This window comes from Mobula hypostoma, chromosome 25 (genome assembly GCF_963921235.1).
Source record: "Mobula hypostoma chromosome 25, sMobHyp1.1, whole genome shotgun sequence".
In the NCBI taxonomy this organism is placed as follows: domain Eukaryota; kingdom Metazoa; phylum Chordata; class Chondrichthyes; order Myliobatiformes; family Myliobatidae; genus Mobula; species Mobula hypostoma.
Genome location: NC_086121.1, coordinates 24,795,576 through 24,814,767, shown reverse-complemented (window position 1 = coordinate 24,814,767; position 19,192 = coordinate 24,795,576). Strand labels below are relative to the sequence as shown.

The 19,192-nt window shown below is 48.0% G+C and overlaps 1 protein-coding gene across 1 annotated transcript in view; it reads right to left on the bottom strand.

Annotated features, from left to right (window-relative positions):
- LOC134338000 (solute carrier family 25 member 35-like) overlaps nucleotides 1-14,547 on the bottom strand; it is a 37,113-nt gene extending 22,566 nt beyond the window's left edge. Inside the window, exon 1 of the mRNA XM_063033483.1 lies at nucleotides 14,048-14,547. Within this exon, the coding sequence (XP_062889553.1) occupies nucleotides 14,048-14,440 (393 nt within the window). The 5' untranslated portion in view covers nucleotides 14,441-14,547. The remainder of the gene's footprint in view (nucleotides 1-14,047) is intronic.
- Between the last annotated feature and the right edge of the window lie 4,645 nt (nucleotides 14,548-19,192).

The window sequence follows — 19,192 nt, the reverse complement described above, 5'->3', positions numbered from 1 at the left end:
GGAGTCAGGTCAGCTGGTGTTTACAGGATTCCCTGTGAATGTGGAGCAGCGTATATCGGCCGGACGGTGGAGACCCGCATCAAGGAGCATGGGAGGTTTACCTGTTTAGGTTTACCCGGAGAAATCGGCGGTAGCAGCACATTGCATTCACAATGACTATAGGATGGTACAAAACTGCTGTGCCACACCAATGGCTTTTGGGTCGGCCTGGTAAAGGAAGCCATTGAAATAAAACTAGAGAAAAAGAATCTTAACAAAGACGAAGGTCTCACTCTGAGTTAGAGCTGGGATTCGATTGTAAAGATGGTGGGAGCGGAAACCTGATTGGTTGAGGACAAACCAATCAGGAAGGATGGACGATGGGGGTATAAATACCACCAGACTAGACATGCCAGGGCAACATCCCTGATGAAGATGGCAGAGTTTAGCAGTTATAATTGATACTTGTACCCGGCTGGAAGCCCGAGAAGAGTTTAACTTTCAGTGGGGGAGCTGGAGATGGGTGATCTAGAGCAGAAACCCTGGATGTTTTTTCCGCAGTGTGAGAGTCCCCGTCACATCCAAAGGGTCGACTGGAAGCTCGAATCTGTATGATCTTGTGTCCGGTGCCAACAAAGCCCCCAAGAGAGTTCAGGTATTAACCGGAACCTACAGAAATTTTATTTTTCTTTTGGCTTGCGTTCTATATAATCTATTCAAACCCATAGCATAAGTGTGTGTGGGAAAGAAGAAAATTAACAGCTTGGAAATACATCTTAAAGGAAAACAAAAAGTTATCTGTTACCCTGACAGAAAAAAGCCTCGCAGGGTGACATAGGTGGGAGTGTTCTGTCTCCAAATAGCAAGATTTTGGAGAGATAATGAAACATCATCAATGATGACACAAGGGACATATTAATGATGAGGGAAGGAGTGTTCACCAGCACTAACGAACAACAGGGAGTGTGCAACAAAGGAGAAAAGATTACAGGAAATAATCAAAGCAATTACAATGGCAATTAGGAAATCAAATTAGAAGAATGGGGAGTAAAATTGTTATAACATTCTACGTGCCCCTCTAGTGGAAAGCTGGGAAGGGTGTCACATTAAAACCACCAGCCAAGATAGCAGAATGATAGATATTTGAAGTTGTTGATGGGATTCCACATGTGGGAAAGATCGAAACTGAAGATTATCTACAGCACTGTTCGAAGGTCTTAGGCTAGGGTGCCTAAAACTTTCGCACAGTACTGTGTTTGTCAACATGGAGCAGAGAGCCGGGAGCAAAGGATGTTGGGAATGGAGAGGGTGGTTGTGGGACAGGTGGCAGAGAAGGAGTACCCGGGGTGGGGGGTGGCATAGGTGCAGGTACACTCAACCAGGCAAGGTTATTTGAATCCGGACAATTGGTTTATTGATCATTACAGCAGACATACCACCCTCCCCGGAAGTTCCGGAAGTCTCCTGCATATTAATAGCGGCTTCCTGATGCCCGCAAATTATATACAATGTCCCGGAAATTGATTTTTTTGAGAGCGAGCGTGAGAGAACGTGCGAGAGAGAGCGAGAGAGCGAGCGCAAGAGCGAGTGAGAGCGACCACGAAAGAGAGAGCGCAAGAGCGAGAGCGAGAAAGCCAGCGCGAGAGAGAGCAAGAGCGAGAGAGTTCCAAAAAAAGTCAGAGTGGCAGAGTGTTCCAAAGAAAATATAAAACATACGTCACCCCAGACTACACTAAAGTGTACCCCTGCCTAATAGGGGTCAAAAATAATGACAGTGTTGCTCGCTGCACTGTTTGTACCAGTGACTTTTCTATTGCCCATGGTGGGTTAAGACTGTAAAAGACATGTTGAGGTGAGTTTAACGGGTGTCATTCGTTCATTAGCATAGCTAACGTTATTTAAGCTAGCTGGCTAGCTGCTAAGGAGCTACTCTATTGCAGACATCCCACCTCTCCAAGGAATCTCCTACAAATTGATGGTGCTACCTCCCTGAAATGAGTTTTTTCAGGGTGGGATGTCTGTTACAGTATGGTGCTTCCTGCTCCCTTCCCTTTTTCCCCAACCATGACTCCCCTCTCCCTGCTCCCTTCCCACTCTCAGTCCACCATAGAGACCCAGATCAGAATCAGGTTTATCATTACTCACATTGTCATTAACTTTCTTTCTTGCAGCAGCAGTACAGCGCAATACATACATTTAATTACAGTATTGTACAAAAGTGTTAGGCTCCCAAGATAAATGTGTGTGTGTGTGTGTGTGTGTGTGTGTGTGCGCGCACGCAGTACTGTATATAAAATAGTCACTAAGAAATTAAATAGTATACTTCTTTCAGAGTAGTTAGAAGAGAACTGGTTACCACAGAAAGTGGCTGAAGCAAATGCATGGATGGATTTAAAGAGATACTCAATGTGCAAATGAGGGTGAACGGAATGGAGAGGGAAAGTCAGACAGAAGGCTGAGTGGTATGTACTCACTGGCATGGACTAGCTGCGGGAAACCGTCCGGACTCTACAATTCAAAGTGAGACAAATATTCTAATCGCATTACCGAAGGATTTTGAAATCGGGTGTCTTTAATTGTGTCAGGTAGTCTAGAGCAGGGGTTTCCCACCTAGAATCTACAGACCCTTGCTTAATGGTATTAGTCCATGGCATAAAAAAGGTTAGGAACCCTGGTCTAGAGAGAGGAACTGGACCAGGATAAAGTCTGCAGTTAGTTATTCTTACTGATACAAAATTAAGTCAGCTGTTTTTTTTATATATATATGACAGCCTAGAAGACAATGGAAGCCTAGAAGATAGGGTCGTAAAGAGAGCTTTTGATACATTGGCCTTTATTAATCAAAGTATTGAGTATAAGAGCTGGAATGTTATGATGGGGTTGTATAAGGCATTGGTGAGGCCGAATCTGGAGTATTGTGTTCAGTTTTGGTCACCAAATTACAGGAAGGATATTAATAAGGTTGAAAGAGTGCAGAGAAGGTTTACAAGGATGTTGCCAAGACTTGAGAAACTCAGTTATAGAGAAAGGTTAAATCGGTTAGGACTTTATTCCCTGGAGCGTAGAAGAATGAGGGGAGATTTGATAGAGGTATATAAAATTATGATGGGTATAGATAGAGTGAATGCAAGCAGGCTTTTTCCACTGAGGCAAGGGGAGAAAAAAACCAGGGGATATGGGTTAAGGGTGAGGGGGGAAAAGTTTAAAGGGAACATTAGGGGGGGCTTCTTCACACAGAGAGTAGTGGGAGTATGGAATGAGCTGCCAGACGAGGTGGTAAATGCGGGTTCTTTTTTAACATTTAAGAATAAATTGGACAGATACATGGATGGGAGGAGTATGGAGGGATATGGTCCGCGTGCAGGTCAGTGGGACCTAGGCAGAAAATATTTCAGCACAGCCAAGAAGGGCCAAAAGGCCTGTTTCTGTGCTGTAGTTTTTCTATGGTTTCTACGGTTTCTATGGAACACTTCCGTAGCAAGACAAGTTGTTTGCTTAGGACTAGTGTGCATAGAAACAGATTGATAAAAAACAGGATAACCTTGGGGGTTCAGAAATGGGTGCAGGAGGGCTGAACCTAAACCGGATTAATTATCACTGATTTTCCACACTTTATCAATCTGATACCTCTCGCATCATTAAGGGGTTACTAGGGATGAACCGGGAAGGGTCCTGGGCTCCAGGTCAGTGATTCAGACTGGCTGTCCATCACAAGTGACAGGAGTAGGCCCAGTTCGGTTATGGCCCAGTTCAATTTGCAGGCCGCCTCCATAGCAACGACATGCTCCACTGTCCGTCCCTCATCATTCAGAAGTCAAATATTGCTGAATTGAAATCAGGCAATGCCAATACCTAGCAGGTTAGGCACTGCCTGTGCCAAGAGAGACAAAGTTAACGTTTGGTGTTTGCGAGTTTTCATAAGGGCTGATTAACATTCATTGACCTGAAAGATCTCCTCTCCACAGACGCTGCTGAGTGTTTTTAGTATTTTCTGGTGTTAGGCTTGCTTATCATTTCTCACTCACTGGCCCCAAATTAGCTGGTTAATTGTTTCATCATTTGTACCTTTGCAGTGGAGGTGATGGGGGAAGTGGTTTTCACACTGGTTTCATTGTCTTGATACCCAGAGCAAATTCCTGGGGACTTCGGGTTCAAATCTCACCACACCAGATGGTGCAAAATTTAAAACTGAATTAAAATGTCTAACAATGACCACAGACTCACTTTCGAGGACTCACTATTATTTATTTATTTTCTTATTCATTATTTGCACAATTTGTCCTTTTTTGTACACTGGATATTTGTCAGTCTTTTTTAAGCATAGTTTTTCATAAATTCTATTGTATTTATTTATTTTACTGTAAATGCCAGCAAGAAAATAAATCTCAAGGTAGTATATGGTGACATACTTTGATAGTAAATTTACTTTGAACTTTAAACTTTGATTGTTCTTTTAAACTTAGATTCATGCAGAGGTGGAAATTTGCTATCCTTACCTGGTGTGGCAGACGTGTGGCTCCAGACCCACAGCACTGGGGTTGAGTTTCAACTGCTCTCTGATATGTTGTAACTAACCACTAGGCTACTTACAGCCCACAACGCGGCCGTTAGTTTAAGTGCACAGTAACACTCTCTCGCCTTTTGGGCATCTGGGCTTTTTTATTGGCATTTTGTCGACCGGGGGAATGAAGAGCGTGTCACTGTAAGGTCAGGTTGAGAGTATGCGGGCAGTGGGCATCTGAAAAGCATGCGTTGAAAGTCTGTTGTTGGGAGGTGTGGTGCAACAAGCTCGTCAGCCACTGCAAATGTCACAGATCAAGACAGAAGTCAAGACAGAAACCTCCAAGAGGACCACAACCTTGCCGTTGGGATTGGAGGCTTGCGGGCCTCAATGACCTGGAGAGCTACGTTGGCTGGACTCAGGGCTTTGGCTCTCAGTAGGGTCACCCGTGCCAAACAGGTCAAAGGGCAGAGACCAGACAAAGAGTGACCCACCAGTCCACCAGGGCTAACAACACTGACTGGACACAAAATAAATCGGTTTGCACACAGCAATGAAGAATCCTTCTTCATCTGTGTGTGACGGCAAGGACAGACAGAGATGGGGGACTTTCATTGCTGTCCTAAATGCCAGCGGCATAATGGGCAGTTAAAAAAAACAGAAAATCAGCAGGTTAGGCAGCATCTCCGGAGAGGGAATCCAAGTCAATATTTCATCATCAGTGGGCATAGTCAGGCTCAGAGGCCAGAGAAAGGTGTCCAATGGATCGGAAGTTCTGTAGATGGGAGGAAGGGTCTATGGCCCTCCCTGTCTGAAGGGGTGGGCACAGAGGTGAGACAGGCCAAAGAAGTGTCCAATATCATGCCAGGCTCAGAATTCATTACCACGGGATGAAGCTGAGACCTCCGGTGAAGACAAACTATTTGAGATCTAGAAGGCCTGGTGAGAACGTGGTGTAGAGTAGTATTAAAGTCGAGGCTCCCAGGGAAGTGATGGGGCAGAGTGCTGCGGAGAAGCACTCGATTCAAGATCAACCCTAGAGGATGGCGGCGCGACGACAGCCCGCGCGGCCTCTCCAGTGATGAACATCTGTTATCTGTCAAGTAGGGGACCGTGCACAATCCTGATTTGATGGGAGACAGACGTGAGTGCATAGCGGAACATCTGGAAAACTTCTGAAATGTCTGCTTTGCTACCGCTGCTACTGTGTGGTAACCGGAATCTCTGGAGTGGAAGGCTTCAAAATCCTCGGATTTGCATGTTTCAGCGGCCGGGGAGAGGTCGAAGGCGCTTGGCAGAGGATGACGTTCGGGAGGCTGTATCGAAGAGGCTGCTCGGAAGCTCGAAGTTTTCGGACGGATGGACTCGGTGTCGGCTGTGGTCGGCTGCTTCCAAGGTATCGGCAAGTTGACAGTGCCTGGAGGTTTATGGCAGGGAGTTTCTCCCTTTTGCCGCCTGCTATCAGGGACTCGGGAGTCGATCGACTCGGGGACTTTGAGACTTTTTTTTACCGTGCCCATGGTTTGTGCTTCATCAAATTATGGTATTATTTTGCGGTGCTGTAACTATATGTTATAATTATGTGGTTCTGTCAGTGTTAGTCTTTGGTCTGTCTTGTTTTCTGTGATATCACGCCGGAGAAACATTGTATCATTTCTCAATGCATGTATGCATTTCTGAATGACAATAAAAGAGGACTGAGTGTTCTCATAATCTAATTGACGTCTGTAATTTCAGATGTAAATAGAAATTCAAACAACAGGAATTCTGCAGATGCTGGAAATTCAAGCAACACTCATCAAAGTTGCTGGTGAACGCAGCAGGCCAAGCAGCATCTGTAGGAAGAGGTGCAGTCGACGTTTCAGGCCGAGACCCTTCGTCAAACGTCGACTGCACCTCTTCCTACAGAGGTCCTGACGAAGGGTCTCGGCCTGAAACATCGACTGCACCTCTTCCTACAGATGCTGCTTGGCCTGCTGCGTTCACCAGCAACTTTGATGTGTATTGTGTAAATAGAAATTGCTCCTTTACTGGATGTGTGATGGCAGAACTGAGTTAGAGCAAGTCAGTGCTATAGGAGAGAGAGAGGTCAAGAGCACCACATATTGTCACACCGCATGAAGCGTGGATTTCGGAATGCGATGAGAACAGTGGATGTCTTGAAATTAAATTCATTGACCTGAAGTACAAACTCGGTTTATCACTCCAAATATGCTGTCTGATCAGTTGAGTATTTCCTGCGTTGTCAGATTTCAAGCACCCGCAACTTTTTATTTTACAAGTAAAATTAGACGTGTTCTCTTTGTTAATGTGTTGCTACGGTGACACTGTACAAACAAAAGGTGCATGCCACGAAATCTTGGATGCAATGAAATGCCATGTCAGTGAACGCATGGGAGAACTGGTGTGAATCATTTCAGAGACACTCCACTGTGGCAAAGTAAAGTGGAGACACTCTCTGGGTGTTACGACAGCGGGGGTCACTAAAATAATCTTCTAATCCTGTTTGCCTTTAGATTTCCCAGCTCAGTATTTTCAGCAAAATTTTATGAAAATGGAGAGCGAGGATTCTTTCTGACCTCCCAACAGTAAGCTTTGCTACTGGGCTTGCTGGTGTTTGTTACAAGCTACAGGAACCTCACAGCTCAGCGACAGGAATCAGTCCTGACCTCTGCTGCCAGCTACACTGACACTGCCAATGGGATCACTGGCAGAAAGTGAAGAGTGAAAAAAAAACTGGACAGTAAATGCCAATGGGAGTACTTCTGGAATGCTGCTAAATGCTGTACCATCCCTGAATGTTGGGCAGACCTGAATTCGGGGCTATTTTGTCAAGACAGATATTTTCAACAGGACAGGGGCATGCTGCCTCTGGAAGTATGAGCTGTTGGTGAAAATGTTGTACAGCAAGGATCTGGTTTGAGTAACCGGGCAGTCCTCATCCTTCTGTAGCCTTTAACACGGGTGACCACACTGTCCCACTCTTCTCCACTGCCATCAGCTAAATGGGGCAGCTGAGTACATCCTTATCCACCACTCATAGCCGGAAAACCAATTCCAATGGGTTTGCTTCCTGCTCCCAGTCGGATAACTCTGGTGACAAAGATACTTTGTCTTTGTCTTCATATGTGGCTGCATCAGGCTGTGCGTAGAACCCAGGTATGTGGGCACCAAGTACCACTATGTGCCCAGGTTCTACCTGTCGCCCTGGCTACGAAGGATGGGTCTGGCCCCACTCCCGCGCAACGCCCCAGTCAGCTGGTCGTTGCCGGCATACCTGTCCTACGTAGAAAAGTTCTTCCAGGAGAACGCCTTTGACCACAGGGCCATCAGGCAGTGGTCGGCACGTAGTGTCCTGCAGGCACTGCAGGAGAAGGACGTGACGGACACAGTGGGGTGGTTCCCTGAGCAGACTGTCCAGTTCATCTGGCAAAATGCCTCATCGCCAGATCTAACCAACAGGCAGCAGGACCTCGCCTGGCTGGCGGTGAGAGGCGCCCTCCCAGTCAGATCCCTCCTGTACGCCCAGAACGTCGTCTCCGCACCCCACTGCCCACGGGAGGACTGCAGTGAGGAGGGGTCTGTGACCCACCTCTTCACATACTGTCAGTTTGCAAAGAGGGTGTGGAGGAGGATGGATGGGCTAGTGTCACGTTTCATCCCCAGCAGCTGCGTAACAGAGGACTCTCTGATCTACGGGCTGTTCCCGGGGACGCACACGGAGATCAACATCTGGTGCTGCTGGCAGATCATCAACTCGGTGAAAGACGCTCTTTCTTCGGCCCGAAACTTGATGATCTACCAGCACATGGAGATGTCCGTGGGAGAATGCTGCTGGCTGGCACATTCTCGGCTGCAGGAGTACGTGCTGAGGGACGCACTGAAATTCAGTGCAGCCATTGCAAAGGCCCGGTGGGGAAGGACCACGGTATAGGTTTCTCCACCTGTGGGTGTGGGAGGGGTCGGTGAGCGGGCAGTATACCCCTCAACAATGATGTGGTAAGGTGAATAACTGGAGTGCCACGTGGGTGGCTATAAGTACGGATATGTACTGAGTATAATGGAAACGTATGTTAAGGATGGAAAGTTATTGAATGGTTTATTGTATATATTTATTTTTGAATAAAGTATATTTTGAAATAAAAAAAAACTCTGGCGACAAAGATTGGAAGCGGTCTCAGAAGACTGCTTCCGACCTCCGTCCCACTCTCCAGGTATGGTGTCAGTTTAGACACGTTCACTAATGACACCCATCCCTGGTTGCCCACCACCTCTCTCAGTGCTAAACTACCAGTCTGTTTCTCCCAAATCTGCCAGAAATTTCTCCCAATAAAGACTGAGATGACCACAGCCATTACCTTGGGATCCCACCACAGAGCCTGCCCTTTAGCCAGTGGCTCCATCCGTCTCCCTGTCAATCATTCACACTGGTTCACAAATCTGACATGGAGCAGATGTCTGGGTCATGTATCGAAACCACTGCTATCACTCCTTAACCCTGTCTCACTCCCAGCCCGTTTTTAATGTAGTGCATACTGTCATGCCATGGTTCCCCCTGGATAAGCTACTCTAGGTCCTTAGTTTCCATGGGGATAGGGGCACACACTTCTTGGAAAACGAGATTATTAATTAAATGGTAGAAGATTGCAGCATGCTGCTGTACAGAGGGACTTGGGAGTGCTTGTGCATGAATCGCAAAAGGTTGATTGGCAGGTGCAGCAGGCCATCAAGAAGGCAAATGGAATGTTGGCCTTCATTTCTAGAGGGATTGAATTTAAGGGCAGGGAGGTTATGTTGCAACTGTATAAGGTATTGGTGAGGCCGCATCTGGAGTACTGTGTGCAGTTCTGGTCTCCTTACCTGAGGAAGGATAAACTGGTTTTGGAGGCGGTGCAGAGGAGGTTCACCAGGCTGATTCCAGAGTTGAGGAGGTTAGACTATGAGGAGAGATTGAGTCACCTGGGACTGTACTCACTGGAATTCAGAAGAATAGGAAGAAATCTTATAGAAACATACAAAATCATGAAAGGGATAGAAAAGATAAAGGCAGGAAAGTTGTTTCCACTGGTAGGTGAGACTAGGGGACATAGCCTCAAGATTCGGGGGAGCAGATTTAGGCTAGAGATGAGGAGGAGCTGCTTTTCCCAGAGAGTGATGAATCTGTGGAATTCTCTGCCCAAGAAGCAGTGGAGGCCACCTCAGTAAATACATGTAAGACAAGGCCGGATAGTAGGGGAATTAAGGGTTATGGGGAAAAGGCAGATAGGTAGGCATGAGTCCATGGTCAGATCAGCCATGATCTTATTGAATGTCAGAGCAGGTTCGACGGGCTAGGTGGCCGACTCCTGCTCCTAGTTCTTATGTTCCTATATTGTAAAGATAGAACACTGCGAATACACTGTTGTCTCTCCCCTATAGACAATGCATCTCCACAAAAATATGCCGTACAATATTCTGGTGTTCAAGTGCTTTAACAAACATATCAGGACATTTCAACACTTAAAAGGAAGTTATTTTACTAGTTAACAAAATACTATTGAACAGACTCAATGGGCCAAGTAGCCGAGTCCTGCTCCTTTGTCTTATGGTCTTATTAACATGAAAAGTACACATGCTTACAGAAGATGATACAGAAAGCAGTAACAGAGTACTATGGTGCTGGGGAAAAACATCACACATCTCATGGACCTCTCACAGAATAAACGAATCGGTCCTCAACGAGATCAAACCAAGTCTCTCTCTCTCTCTCTCTGGAGGCTCGAATGACAAGACACCGCCTGTAATACTTTGGGCACATCATGCGAAGAAACAGCTCCCTGGAAAAGGATATCTTGCTCGGCAAGGTGGAGGACAATGGAAAGAGTAAGGCCGCCAATCAGATGTTTGAACATAATAAAGGCAGCTACGAACCCAATGTTATCAACAATGAGCCGCCTTTGCGAGGATCGAAACTCATTCAGAGCAACTATCCATAGGATGGCCATGAGTCGACGACAACTCGCTGACACTTAACAACGACGCAGCACTGTGCAGTTTTTATTGCCACAGGTCTGGGGGGGATCATTAATAAATGTTTGACAGCAGAGCTCTGCCTCACTGCTCGGCATCAGGGACCCAAAGCTGTCGGTGTGGAGTTCGCCTGCTCCCCCCCCCCCCGCGACTTGACAGTTTCCCCTCCTCCCTGGGTGCTCCTGATTTCCCGAAGACCTGCAGTTTGGTAAGTAGCCGCCATAAACTGTCCCCCAGTGTGCAGCTGAGTGGCTGCATTTACAGAAAGCTGATGGGAATGTAGGGAGAATGGGATCAATGTAATTAGGTAGTTGGCACAAGGAGTCAAAGGTCCATAGGACTATGATTGTGTGTAGAACTGAGACAATAGGATGGCTACACCTGGATGGTGCAGGAAATATGGCCATAGGAATTCATCCGTACACATTCCTCTCTCTTAAAGGCGTGTTATATCTTTCTGGTGTGGCTGAAAGCCTCTGAATAAACTCAATATGGATCCACAGAAAGCAAACCAGCTGACAATCAATACTGAGTGTATCCCAACACACTCCCTGTAAACCCCCTTCCAAATCTCTGCCTGTGTCTCCAGTAACACCGCTTACCCACCATCTCTGAACTTGCTGGTCTGTGATAGCTCCTGTAAAACAGATTTTAAACCCTTTCACAAGCTTGCATCTCTCTGTAACCTCCCCTAGCTGCAAAATGCCCCGAGATGACGGCATTCCCTGATTCTGGCCCACGGAGAATTCTCAATTTTTCGCCGCTCTACCTTTGCCAAGTCATACCTTCTGCTCAGGTTCAAAGGTCTGATCTAACCTCCTGACTTCCACACTTCTTTTTCCTTCTTTAAGATCGTCCTGTAAACCTTTGGCACCAACCAGTCTGCTAGCTCGAGGAATTCAGCACATCAAGTAGCATCAGTGGCCGGGGAGGATTTTGTCAATGTTTTGGGCTGGAACCCCACCATTTGCAATCACCCCTGTCTCTATCTCATTGACAAGACCTCATCTGCCTAAGCCAGGCTGTGTTTACGAGCGTTAGGCAGAGGGCACACGTTATTGTTGTCGACAGCCGATGTTATCATTAAAGTCAAAAGCTTTCTGATCTACTGTGTCAATAACTGCTGCAGCCAACCTTGGAGCAACCAGCAAGATACCCCAAGGAACGCAATGGAATAACAAGGTCGCACATGGAATGAAATATGAGATATTACGCACAAGGTAACCTGTGCACGAGGGAGCAGTGCAGGGAAAAAGGGGCAGACAGAGGCAGAAATGGGCAGGCGACGTTGCAGACATTGCCGCAACCCCAGGCACTCACCCACAGCCGTGAGAGATGGAGGCAACTGGTCACCTGCTCAGCGCCTACGCGACCCAGGCGGGTTGCGGGATCTGTAACTGTCACCGTGACCTGCGGTGCGGATAAAAGGAGAGAATTTGAAGTTGGGGAGAGGGGTGACAGGGAATGGTGGATGGGTAAAGGTGCTCCAGCTGTGTATTGGCTGACGATTCCAGATCAAAGTTCAATGTTCAAAGAAAACTAAGTACATCCTATACATGTCACTGTGTACCGAGATTCGTTTTCTTGAGAACATTCAGAGTAGATCAATAAATCAGGGAAAAACTACACACAATGACAACTAATGTGCAAAAGAGAAGCTACAAATACAAATAAAGCTAATGATAGTAATAAGTGGTAAAATAATTAAACTGAGAACATGAGTTGTAGCCTCCTTGGAGGCAGGTTGTGGGATCAGTTCAGTGTTGAGGTGAGTGAAGTTATCTACACTGGTTCAGGGGCCTGATGGTTGAGGGGTAATAACTGTTCCTGAACGTGGTGGTGTTTACCCTAAGGCTCCTGTACCTCCTTCCCGACAGCAACAGTGCACGGAGAGCGTGGCCCGGAGGGTGGGGGCCCTCGTGCTCCATGCTGGCCAGGGCTTTTCCCGCGATGGACGGGGCCATCAGATCAAACTGGAGCTGACAGGACTGAACGGGAATAAGGAGGCATTGCACTGACACGGGTGTGATGATGGATGTTGGGCTGACGGCAGGGAGGAAGGTGTGCGATTTTGCTGGGAAAGACATTTTGAAACCTGACAGCCCCCTATTTATTTATTGTGACACTCCGCGGAATACACTTCTAGCCACGCCGCCCAGCAATCCCCCGATTTACAATGACCAATTAACCTACCAACCGGTACGACTTTGGACTGTGAGCACCCGGGGAAAATCCCACGTGGTCACAGGCAGCGGCGGGAACTGAACCCGGGTTATTAGTACTGTAAGGCGTTGTGCTAACCACTACGCTGCCAATAGCCAACACCGATTAATGGGACGAAATATACGTTGAGTCTACCCGTCACTTCAAATGATTTTTTTTCACTCGGTGCAAGGTTCAGAGATATAGAAGGGCGCGTTCCAATTTAAACTAACTCATACTGTCAGCAGGCTGGATGGAGAGCGAGGTGTCTCCCAGTGGAGGTTGGTTGTAGGGGATTCGTAGCCCGTTCTTTAGTTACAGCCTTCAGCATTTTGGGCATCGAGGGAGTGAGGAAGAGGAGAGCCATCCGCAGTACCACCGATGCGGCAGAGAGGGCATCAAGATGGCTGCGGCTCGAAAGAGGGGAGCCATGGAGTCATAAGTAGCTAGCCATCTGGCCACAAGCTGGGGTCTGATCAGCCCCGGCTGGGTCACCTGGAGGAGGTTGTATGATGTTGAAAGACCCGAAACACCCGATGATTCCAGGAACATCACTCAAGATGTGTCCAGAAGCATCAGTAGATGTATGTACACAGATTATGATCGGCAGCTTAGCTATGCATAATTAAAGTTATTAAGAACACGGGTAAAGTTCAACAGTTGATAACAGTTATTGAAACACTGAGGTTGCAGAATGAAGGTTGTCGCGGTCTCTGTTGACACAGGCTAATTACTTTACTCAGTGGATTTGCCAGTGGCGAATGCCGGGCCAGATAAATCCCAACCACGGCAACCCTTTCTTTAAAAAAAACTGTTTTCGCCCGTGATTTTACCGGCGGTGCACAAGCAAGCAGCCAGGCCTGCAACCTCTCCAAATCCTGTCAGACCACCGTTTCGTGGGAGAGCCGGTGAGACCCCATTAGCGTTCGTGCAACGACTGGAAAGTAAAACACCGCAGACGCCGGAAATCTGAACTAAAAACGGGGGATTTAAATAAAAAAAGGTTGGAAATCCAACGGAGTCCTGCATCAACTGTCCTTGCTTCCAGCCTTCTGCACCCCCCCCCCAGACTCTACTTGTCCCGAGTATCTCCAGCATTTGTTTTATTTGCATAGAACCCACTACTCTGCCTCCCTCCCACTGTGGTTAATTGGATACTGTAAATTGTCCCGAGTGGTAGAGTCTGCAGGCAGAAGTTGCGAATGCACTTCTTTTCCATGGGCAGAGGGGCCCGTTTCCATGACGTACCTGTGACTCTGTCACCCAAACTCACCGAGTAAACAGCCCGCGGTGTTACCATTGCGCCGAAGCTGCCAACATACGCAGACACACACACACACACACACGGGCACTCACCAAATAAGCAGGGCTGCCCACCACGGCGCCCATGGCTCCGGCCACTGCCCCCGCCGCGATGCTGCAGGCGGTGCTGACCCTGCCGCCCTGCCGAGTGAAGCCCAGTCCCTCCAGCTGCGAGTAGGCGCCGAGGCGGACGCCGTTCATCAGCGCCTGGTACAAGATCGCGGCCGTCAGTCCCTTCTGCAGCCCCAGCAGCCCGTCCTTCCGGGCGATGAGGACCAGTGCGTGGAAGACGTTGCGGTAGAGTCGGGGGTAGGAGCCCCGGGCGCGGAGCTCTCCCTGCAGCTGCATCCGTGTCTTGACCACCTCCAGCGGGTTAGTTAGCACGCAGGCACCGGCGGCCGCCGCGCCGCCCAGCGCGAAGTCCAGCGCCTGGCTCCGGCGCTCCATCGCCCGCTCAGCCCACCATCCCCTGCCAACCCGGCCGCCAGCAGCCAGCAGCGCAGCCCGGGCGCCAGGGAGCCTGCCAGCTTCGTCTCCGCGTCAATCAACACTCGCCACGCCCACACTCCATTCACACCCCCACCGGCGCGACCAATGGCAACGCGGCACCGCGCCCCGCCTCCCGACGTGCCGCGCCCACCGGCTGCCCTGCGTGGGAGACGTGGTGCGCTGGGCTGAGGGTCTTTAAATCAGGGCGCTGCATTCACAATGTGGTCTCCTGTGTACCGGGGTTGGGACGGATGCAGACTGGGTGATCGCTCTGTGGCGGGACGGCCCTGGCTTTAATCCTCCCACTCTAATGTAGTGCCCTCCCGTACTGTCACAGTGACCCTCCCTGTCCCACGATGATCTCCCGGACTGTTTGCGTCATCCGTCGGCATTTTGAGCTCAGCTGGTTCCTTTCCTCTCTCCCTCTGGGAGTGAACAAGCCCAGATTCACCGGTTGCGTAGGAACCCACCCTCCGCAATACTCACGTACTCACATTCTTTGATGTTGACAACAAATAAAATGCTGCGGGTTAGGCAGCGTCAATGGAGGGGAATGAACAACTAGTACAGTATTCATTTCGATTCTTTTGCCTCTCACCCTCAAGCACTGACTAGATAACTTTATTTGCGGCTTCTCTGCTCGATCCATGCGGAGCTCTACCACGGGTAGTTAAAATTGCCCGTCACACCATCACCAGCACCCCAGCCTGCTGGCCTTCAAGGAGATACATGCAGAAAGTGCCCTGAAAAAGAACAGCAATACCGTGAAGGGTCCCACCCACCCCGCTCATGGACTGTTTGTCCCATCCCCATCAGCCAAGAGGCTACGCAGCGTCCACTCCAGGACCAGCCGACTCAAAAACAGTCACTCCCCCCCAGTCTGGCTATGTTTCCCTGCCCACAGACGCAGCCCGGCCTGTTGAGAATTTCCTGGCTTTGCTTCACGTTTCCAGCAACCGCAATTTTTGTTTTAAAACTGATTTTCAGGTCGGAGCTGGTCGGATCAATTTTCACCCATCTCAGGGGAAGAGCTCAGAAGTTCCCTGGTGGTGAAGACGTCCGTGAGGGGGTGGGGGGGGGGCGAGCAGAGCCTGCGCCTCCATCTCTCTTGCACTGGCAACAACCTACGCAATTCAAGTCAAGTCACTTTTTATTGTCACTTCAACCATAACTGCTGGTAGAGAACATAGTAAAAATGAGACAACGTTTTCCAGGACCATGGTGCTACATGAAACAATACAGACATTACACTGAACTACGTAAGAAAAAGCACAAAAACTGCACTAGATTACAGACTTATCCAGGACCGCATAAAGTGGACAAAACAGTGCAGGCACTACAATAAACAATAAGCAAGACAGTAGGCACAGTAGAGGGTACAGTAGGTTGGTGTCAAGCCAGGCTCTGGGTAATTAAGTGCTGGGCACGTTAGTACACAGAACAGGTGGCTGTGGGTTTTGGTGACTTTGAACTTTATAAGTTTGAAAGAGTAATCACGTCAGTTAGGGTTGTAAGAAGTAAAGTACAAAGTATTGCGACCTCAGGATAACTTGTCAATGTCAAAGCCAAAAATAATGCCAAAGCTGTTCTTGCGCACTTGGTAATTATAGGCAGTGGTCACAAGGATTGGTGCTACAGGCTGTCAGTATGGTCATGGCCATCGGAGCATTATGCATGGGTTTGGCGGGGGGGGGTCATATTCATCATTACTGAATCTGAGAGTTTAAGGGCAGATGTCTCCTCATAGCAGATGTAAGGTACAGAAGTTCTGGCTATCAAAGTGCAACTCTGAAACGTGAGTGGCTGGCCACCCTCCAGCCGACACTGATGCTGACCTTTGACTGGTGACTTCAGCCACTCATTGATGCAGTTGGGTGATCTATCTGGGCCAAGAGCAAACTGGATGTCACCCCCAGAGGCCAAATGGAAGCACTAGAGGATGTCAAGGTATGCAGCATCTTCAGCAACCCTAGAAGCTGAGTGTCAAAACCGCTGACCCCAGCAAACATTAAGGGACCTAAAAGGCTTGGAGAAGGGTGAGCCTATTCTCTAATGCTCAGTACACTGGCAGCAAGCAATTGCGATGACCCTGAAGAGGATCGTAATCTCAAAGGTGTTCAGAAAGCGAGAGTGACTCAGGTGGAATTGAGTTAACTACAGAGCCTGAGTCAATGGGGGTGGATATGACAGGGGAACTACAGGAGATAAAGAGCCTTTTGCTTCAGGGTCAATAGACAATAGACATTAGGTGCAGGAGTAGGCCATTCGGCCCTTCGAGCCAGCACTGCCATTCACTGTGATCATGGCTGATCATCCACAATCAGTACCCCGTTCCTGCCTTCTCCCCATATCCCTTGACTCCGATATCATTAAGAGCTCTATCTAACTCTTTCTTGAAAGCATCCAGAGAATTGGCCTCACTGCCTTCTAAGGCAGAGCATTCCACAGATCCACAACTCTCTGGGTGAAAAAGTTTTTCCTCAACTCCGCTCTAAATGGCCTACCCCTAATTCTCAAATTGTGGCCTCTGGTTCTGGACTCCCCCAACATCTGGAACATGTTTCCTGCCTCTAGTGTGTCCAATCCCTTAATTACCTTATAAGTTTCAATCAGATCTCCTCTCATCCTTCTAAATTCCAGTGTATACAAGCCCAGTCACTCCAATCTTTCAACATATGACAGTCCCGCCATCCCAGGAATTAACCTCGTGAACCTACGCTGCATTCCCTCAATAGCAAGAATGTCCTTCCTCAAATTTGGAGACCAAAACTGCACACAGTACTCCAGGTGTGGTCTCACCAGGGCCCTGTACAGCTGCAGAAGGACCTCTTTGCGCCTATACTCAATTTCCCTTGTTATGAAGGCCAGCATGCCATTTGCTTTCTTCACTGCCTGCTGTACTTGCATACTTGCTTTCAGTGACTGATGTACAAGGACACCTAGATCTCGTTGTATTTCCCCTTTTCCTAACTTGACACCATTCAAATAGTAATCTGCCTTCCTGTTCTTGCCACCAAAGTGGATAACTTCACATTTATCCACACTAAACTGCATCTGCCATGCATCCGCCCACTCACCTAACCTGTCCAAGTCACCCTGCATTATCACAACGTCTTCCGCACATTTCACACTGCCACCTGGCTTTGTGTCATTTGCAAATTTGCTAATGTTACTTTTAATCCCTTCATCTAAATCATTAACGTATATTGTAAATAGCTACGGTCCCAGCACCAAGCCTTGCGGTACCCCAGTAGTCACCACCTGTCATTCTGAAAGGGACCCGTTAATCCCTACTCTTTGTTTCCTGTCTGCCAACCAATTTCTATCCATGTCAGTACCCTACCCCCAATACCATGTGCTCTAATTTTGCCCACTAATCTCCTGTGTGGGACCTTATCAAAGGCTTTCTGAAAGTCCAGGTACACTACATCCACTGGCTCCCCCTTGTCCATTTTCATAGTTACATCCTCAAAAAATTCCAGAAGATTAGTCAAGCATGATTTTCCCTTGGTAAATCCATACTGACTCGGACCGATCCTGTTACTGCTATCCAAATGTGCCGCTATTTCATCCTTTATAATTGACTCCAGCATCTTCCCCACCACTGATGTCAGGCTGACTGGTCTATAATTCCCTGTTTTCTCTCTCCCTCCTTTCTTAAAAAGTGGGATAACATTAGCTACCCTCCAGTCCTCAGGAACTGATCCTGAGTCTATAGAACATTGGAAAATGATTACCAATACATCCTCGATTTCTAGAGCCACCTCCTTAAGTACCCTGGGGTGCAGACCATCAGTGATTTATCAGCCTTCAGTTCCATCAGTCTATCCAACACCATTTTCTGCCTAATGTGAATCTCCTTCAGTTCCTCCGTTACCCTAGGTCCTCCAGCCACTATTACATCTGGGAGATTGTTTGTGTTTTCCCCAGTGAAGACAGATCCAAAGTACCTGTTCAACTCATCTGTCATTTCCTTGTTTCCCATAATGAATTCACCGGTTTCTGTCCTCCAAGGTCATCATCCAATCCATAATCCACTCATGGACCAGGATGAGATAGGTTCACACTTCTTTCAGAAGGTTCACAGAGGAAACCCCTGTGGTCACCCATAAGGAAAAGAACAGTTTAAGAACATCTTTGCAGCAGGATATGTTAAGGACCTGATAGCTCTGCACCATGAAATAAAGAAAGGCTACAGTCAACTCAGCCTCCTGGGACTCCCCGTCCTCTACCTTGGAAGTTTCGGGATGGCACCGAGTGAGAAAATCTGGATCATCTGCTGATTGATCCTAGAGAAGTAACAAGTTCTATCTGTTCATTTGAGGTAAATAAAGCATTCCAAGTTAATAGGCTTTGACCATGGTTTTCTGAGGGATTGATGGACCTGTAGGTGCTGAAAGTGCACACTGCTGACAACACGAGGGGCATCATTTTCACTGTAAGCAGAAAGGGCAGAAGGAGGGGAAGAAATTGGTGACCTTTCTCTCTGTTCAAAGGATGACAAGATTCAGCCTAGAGCCATCATCAATCCTAGGCACTCAAGTCAAAGCTTTCCAGTCCATGGATGACGTGACTGTGTCCTGTCTGCACCCACAGACTGATCAGCATTGATGATCAGGTTAGTCTGGCTTCAGAGGCAGAGTTTCCTCTGTCAGTTTGCCCTCAAACTTACTCTGCTCTGAAGAAAGCACACCCAGCCTATCCAGCCAC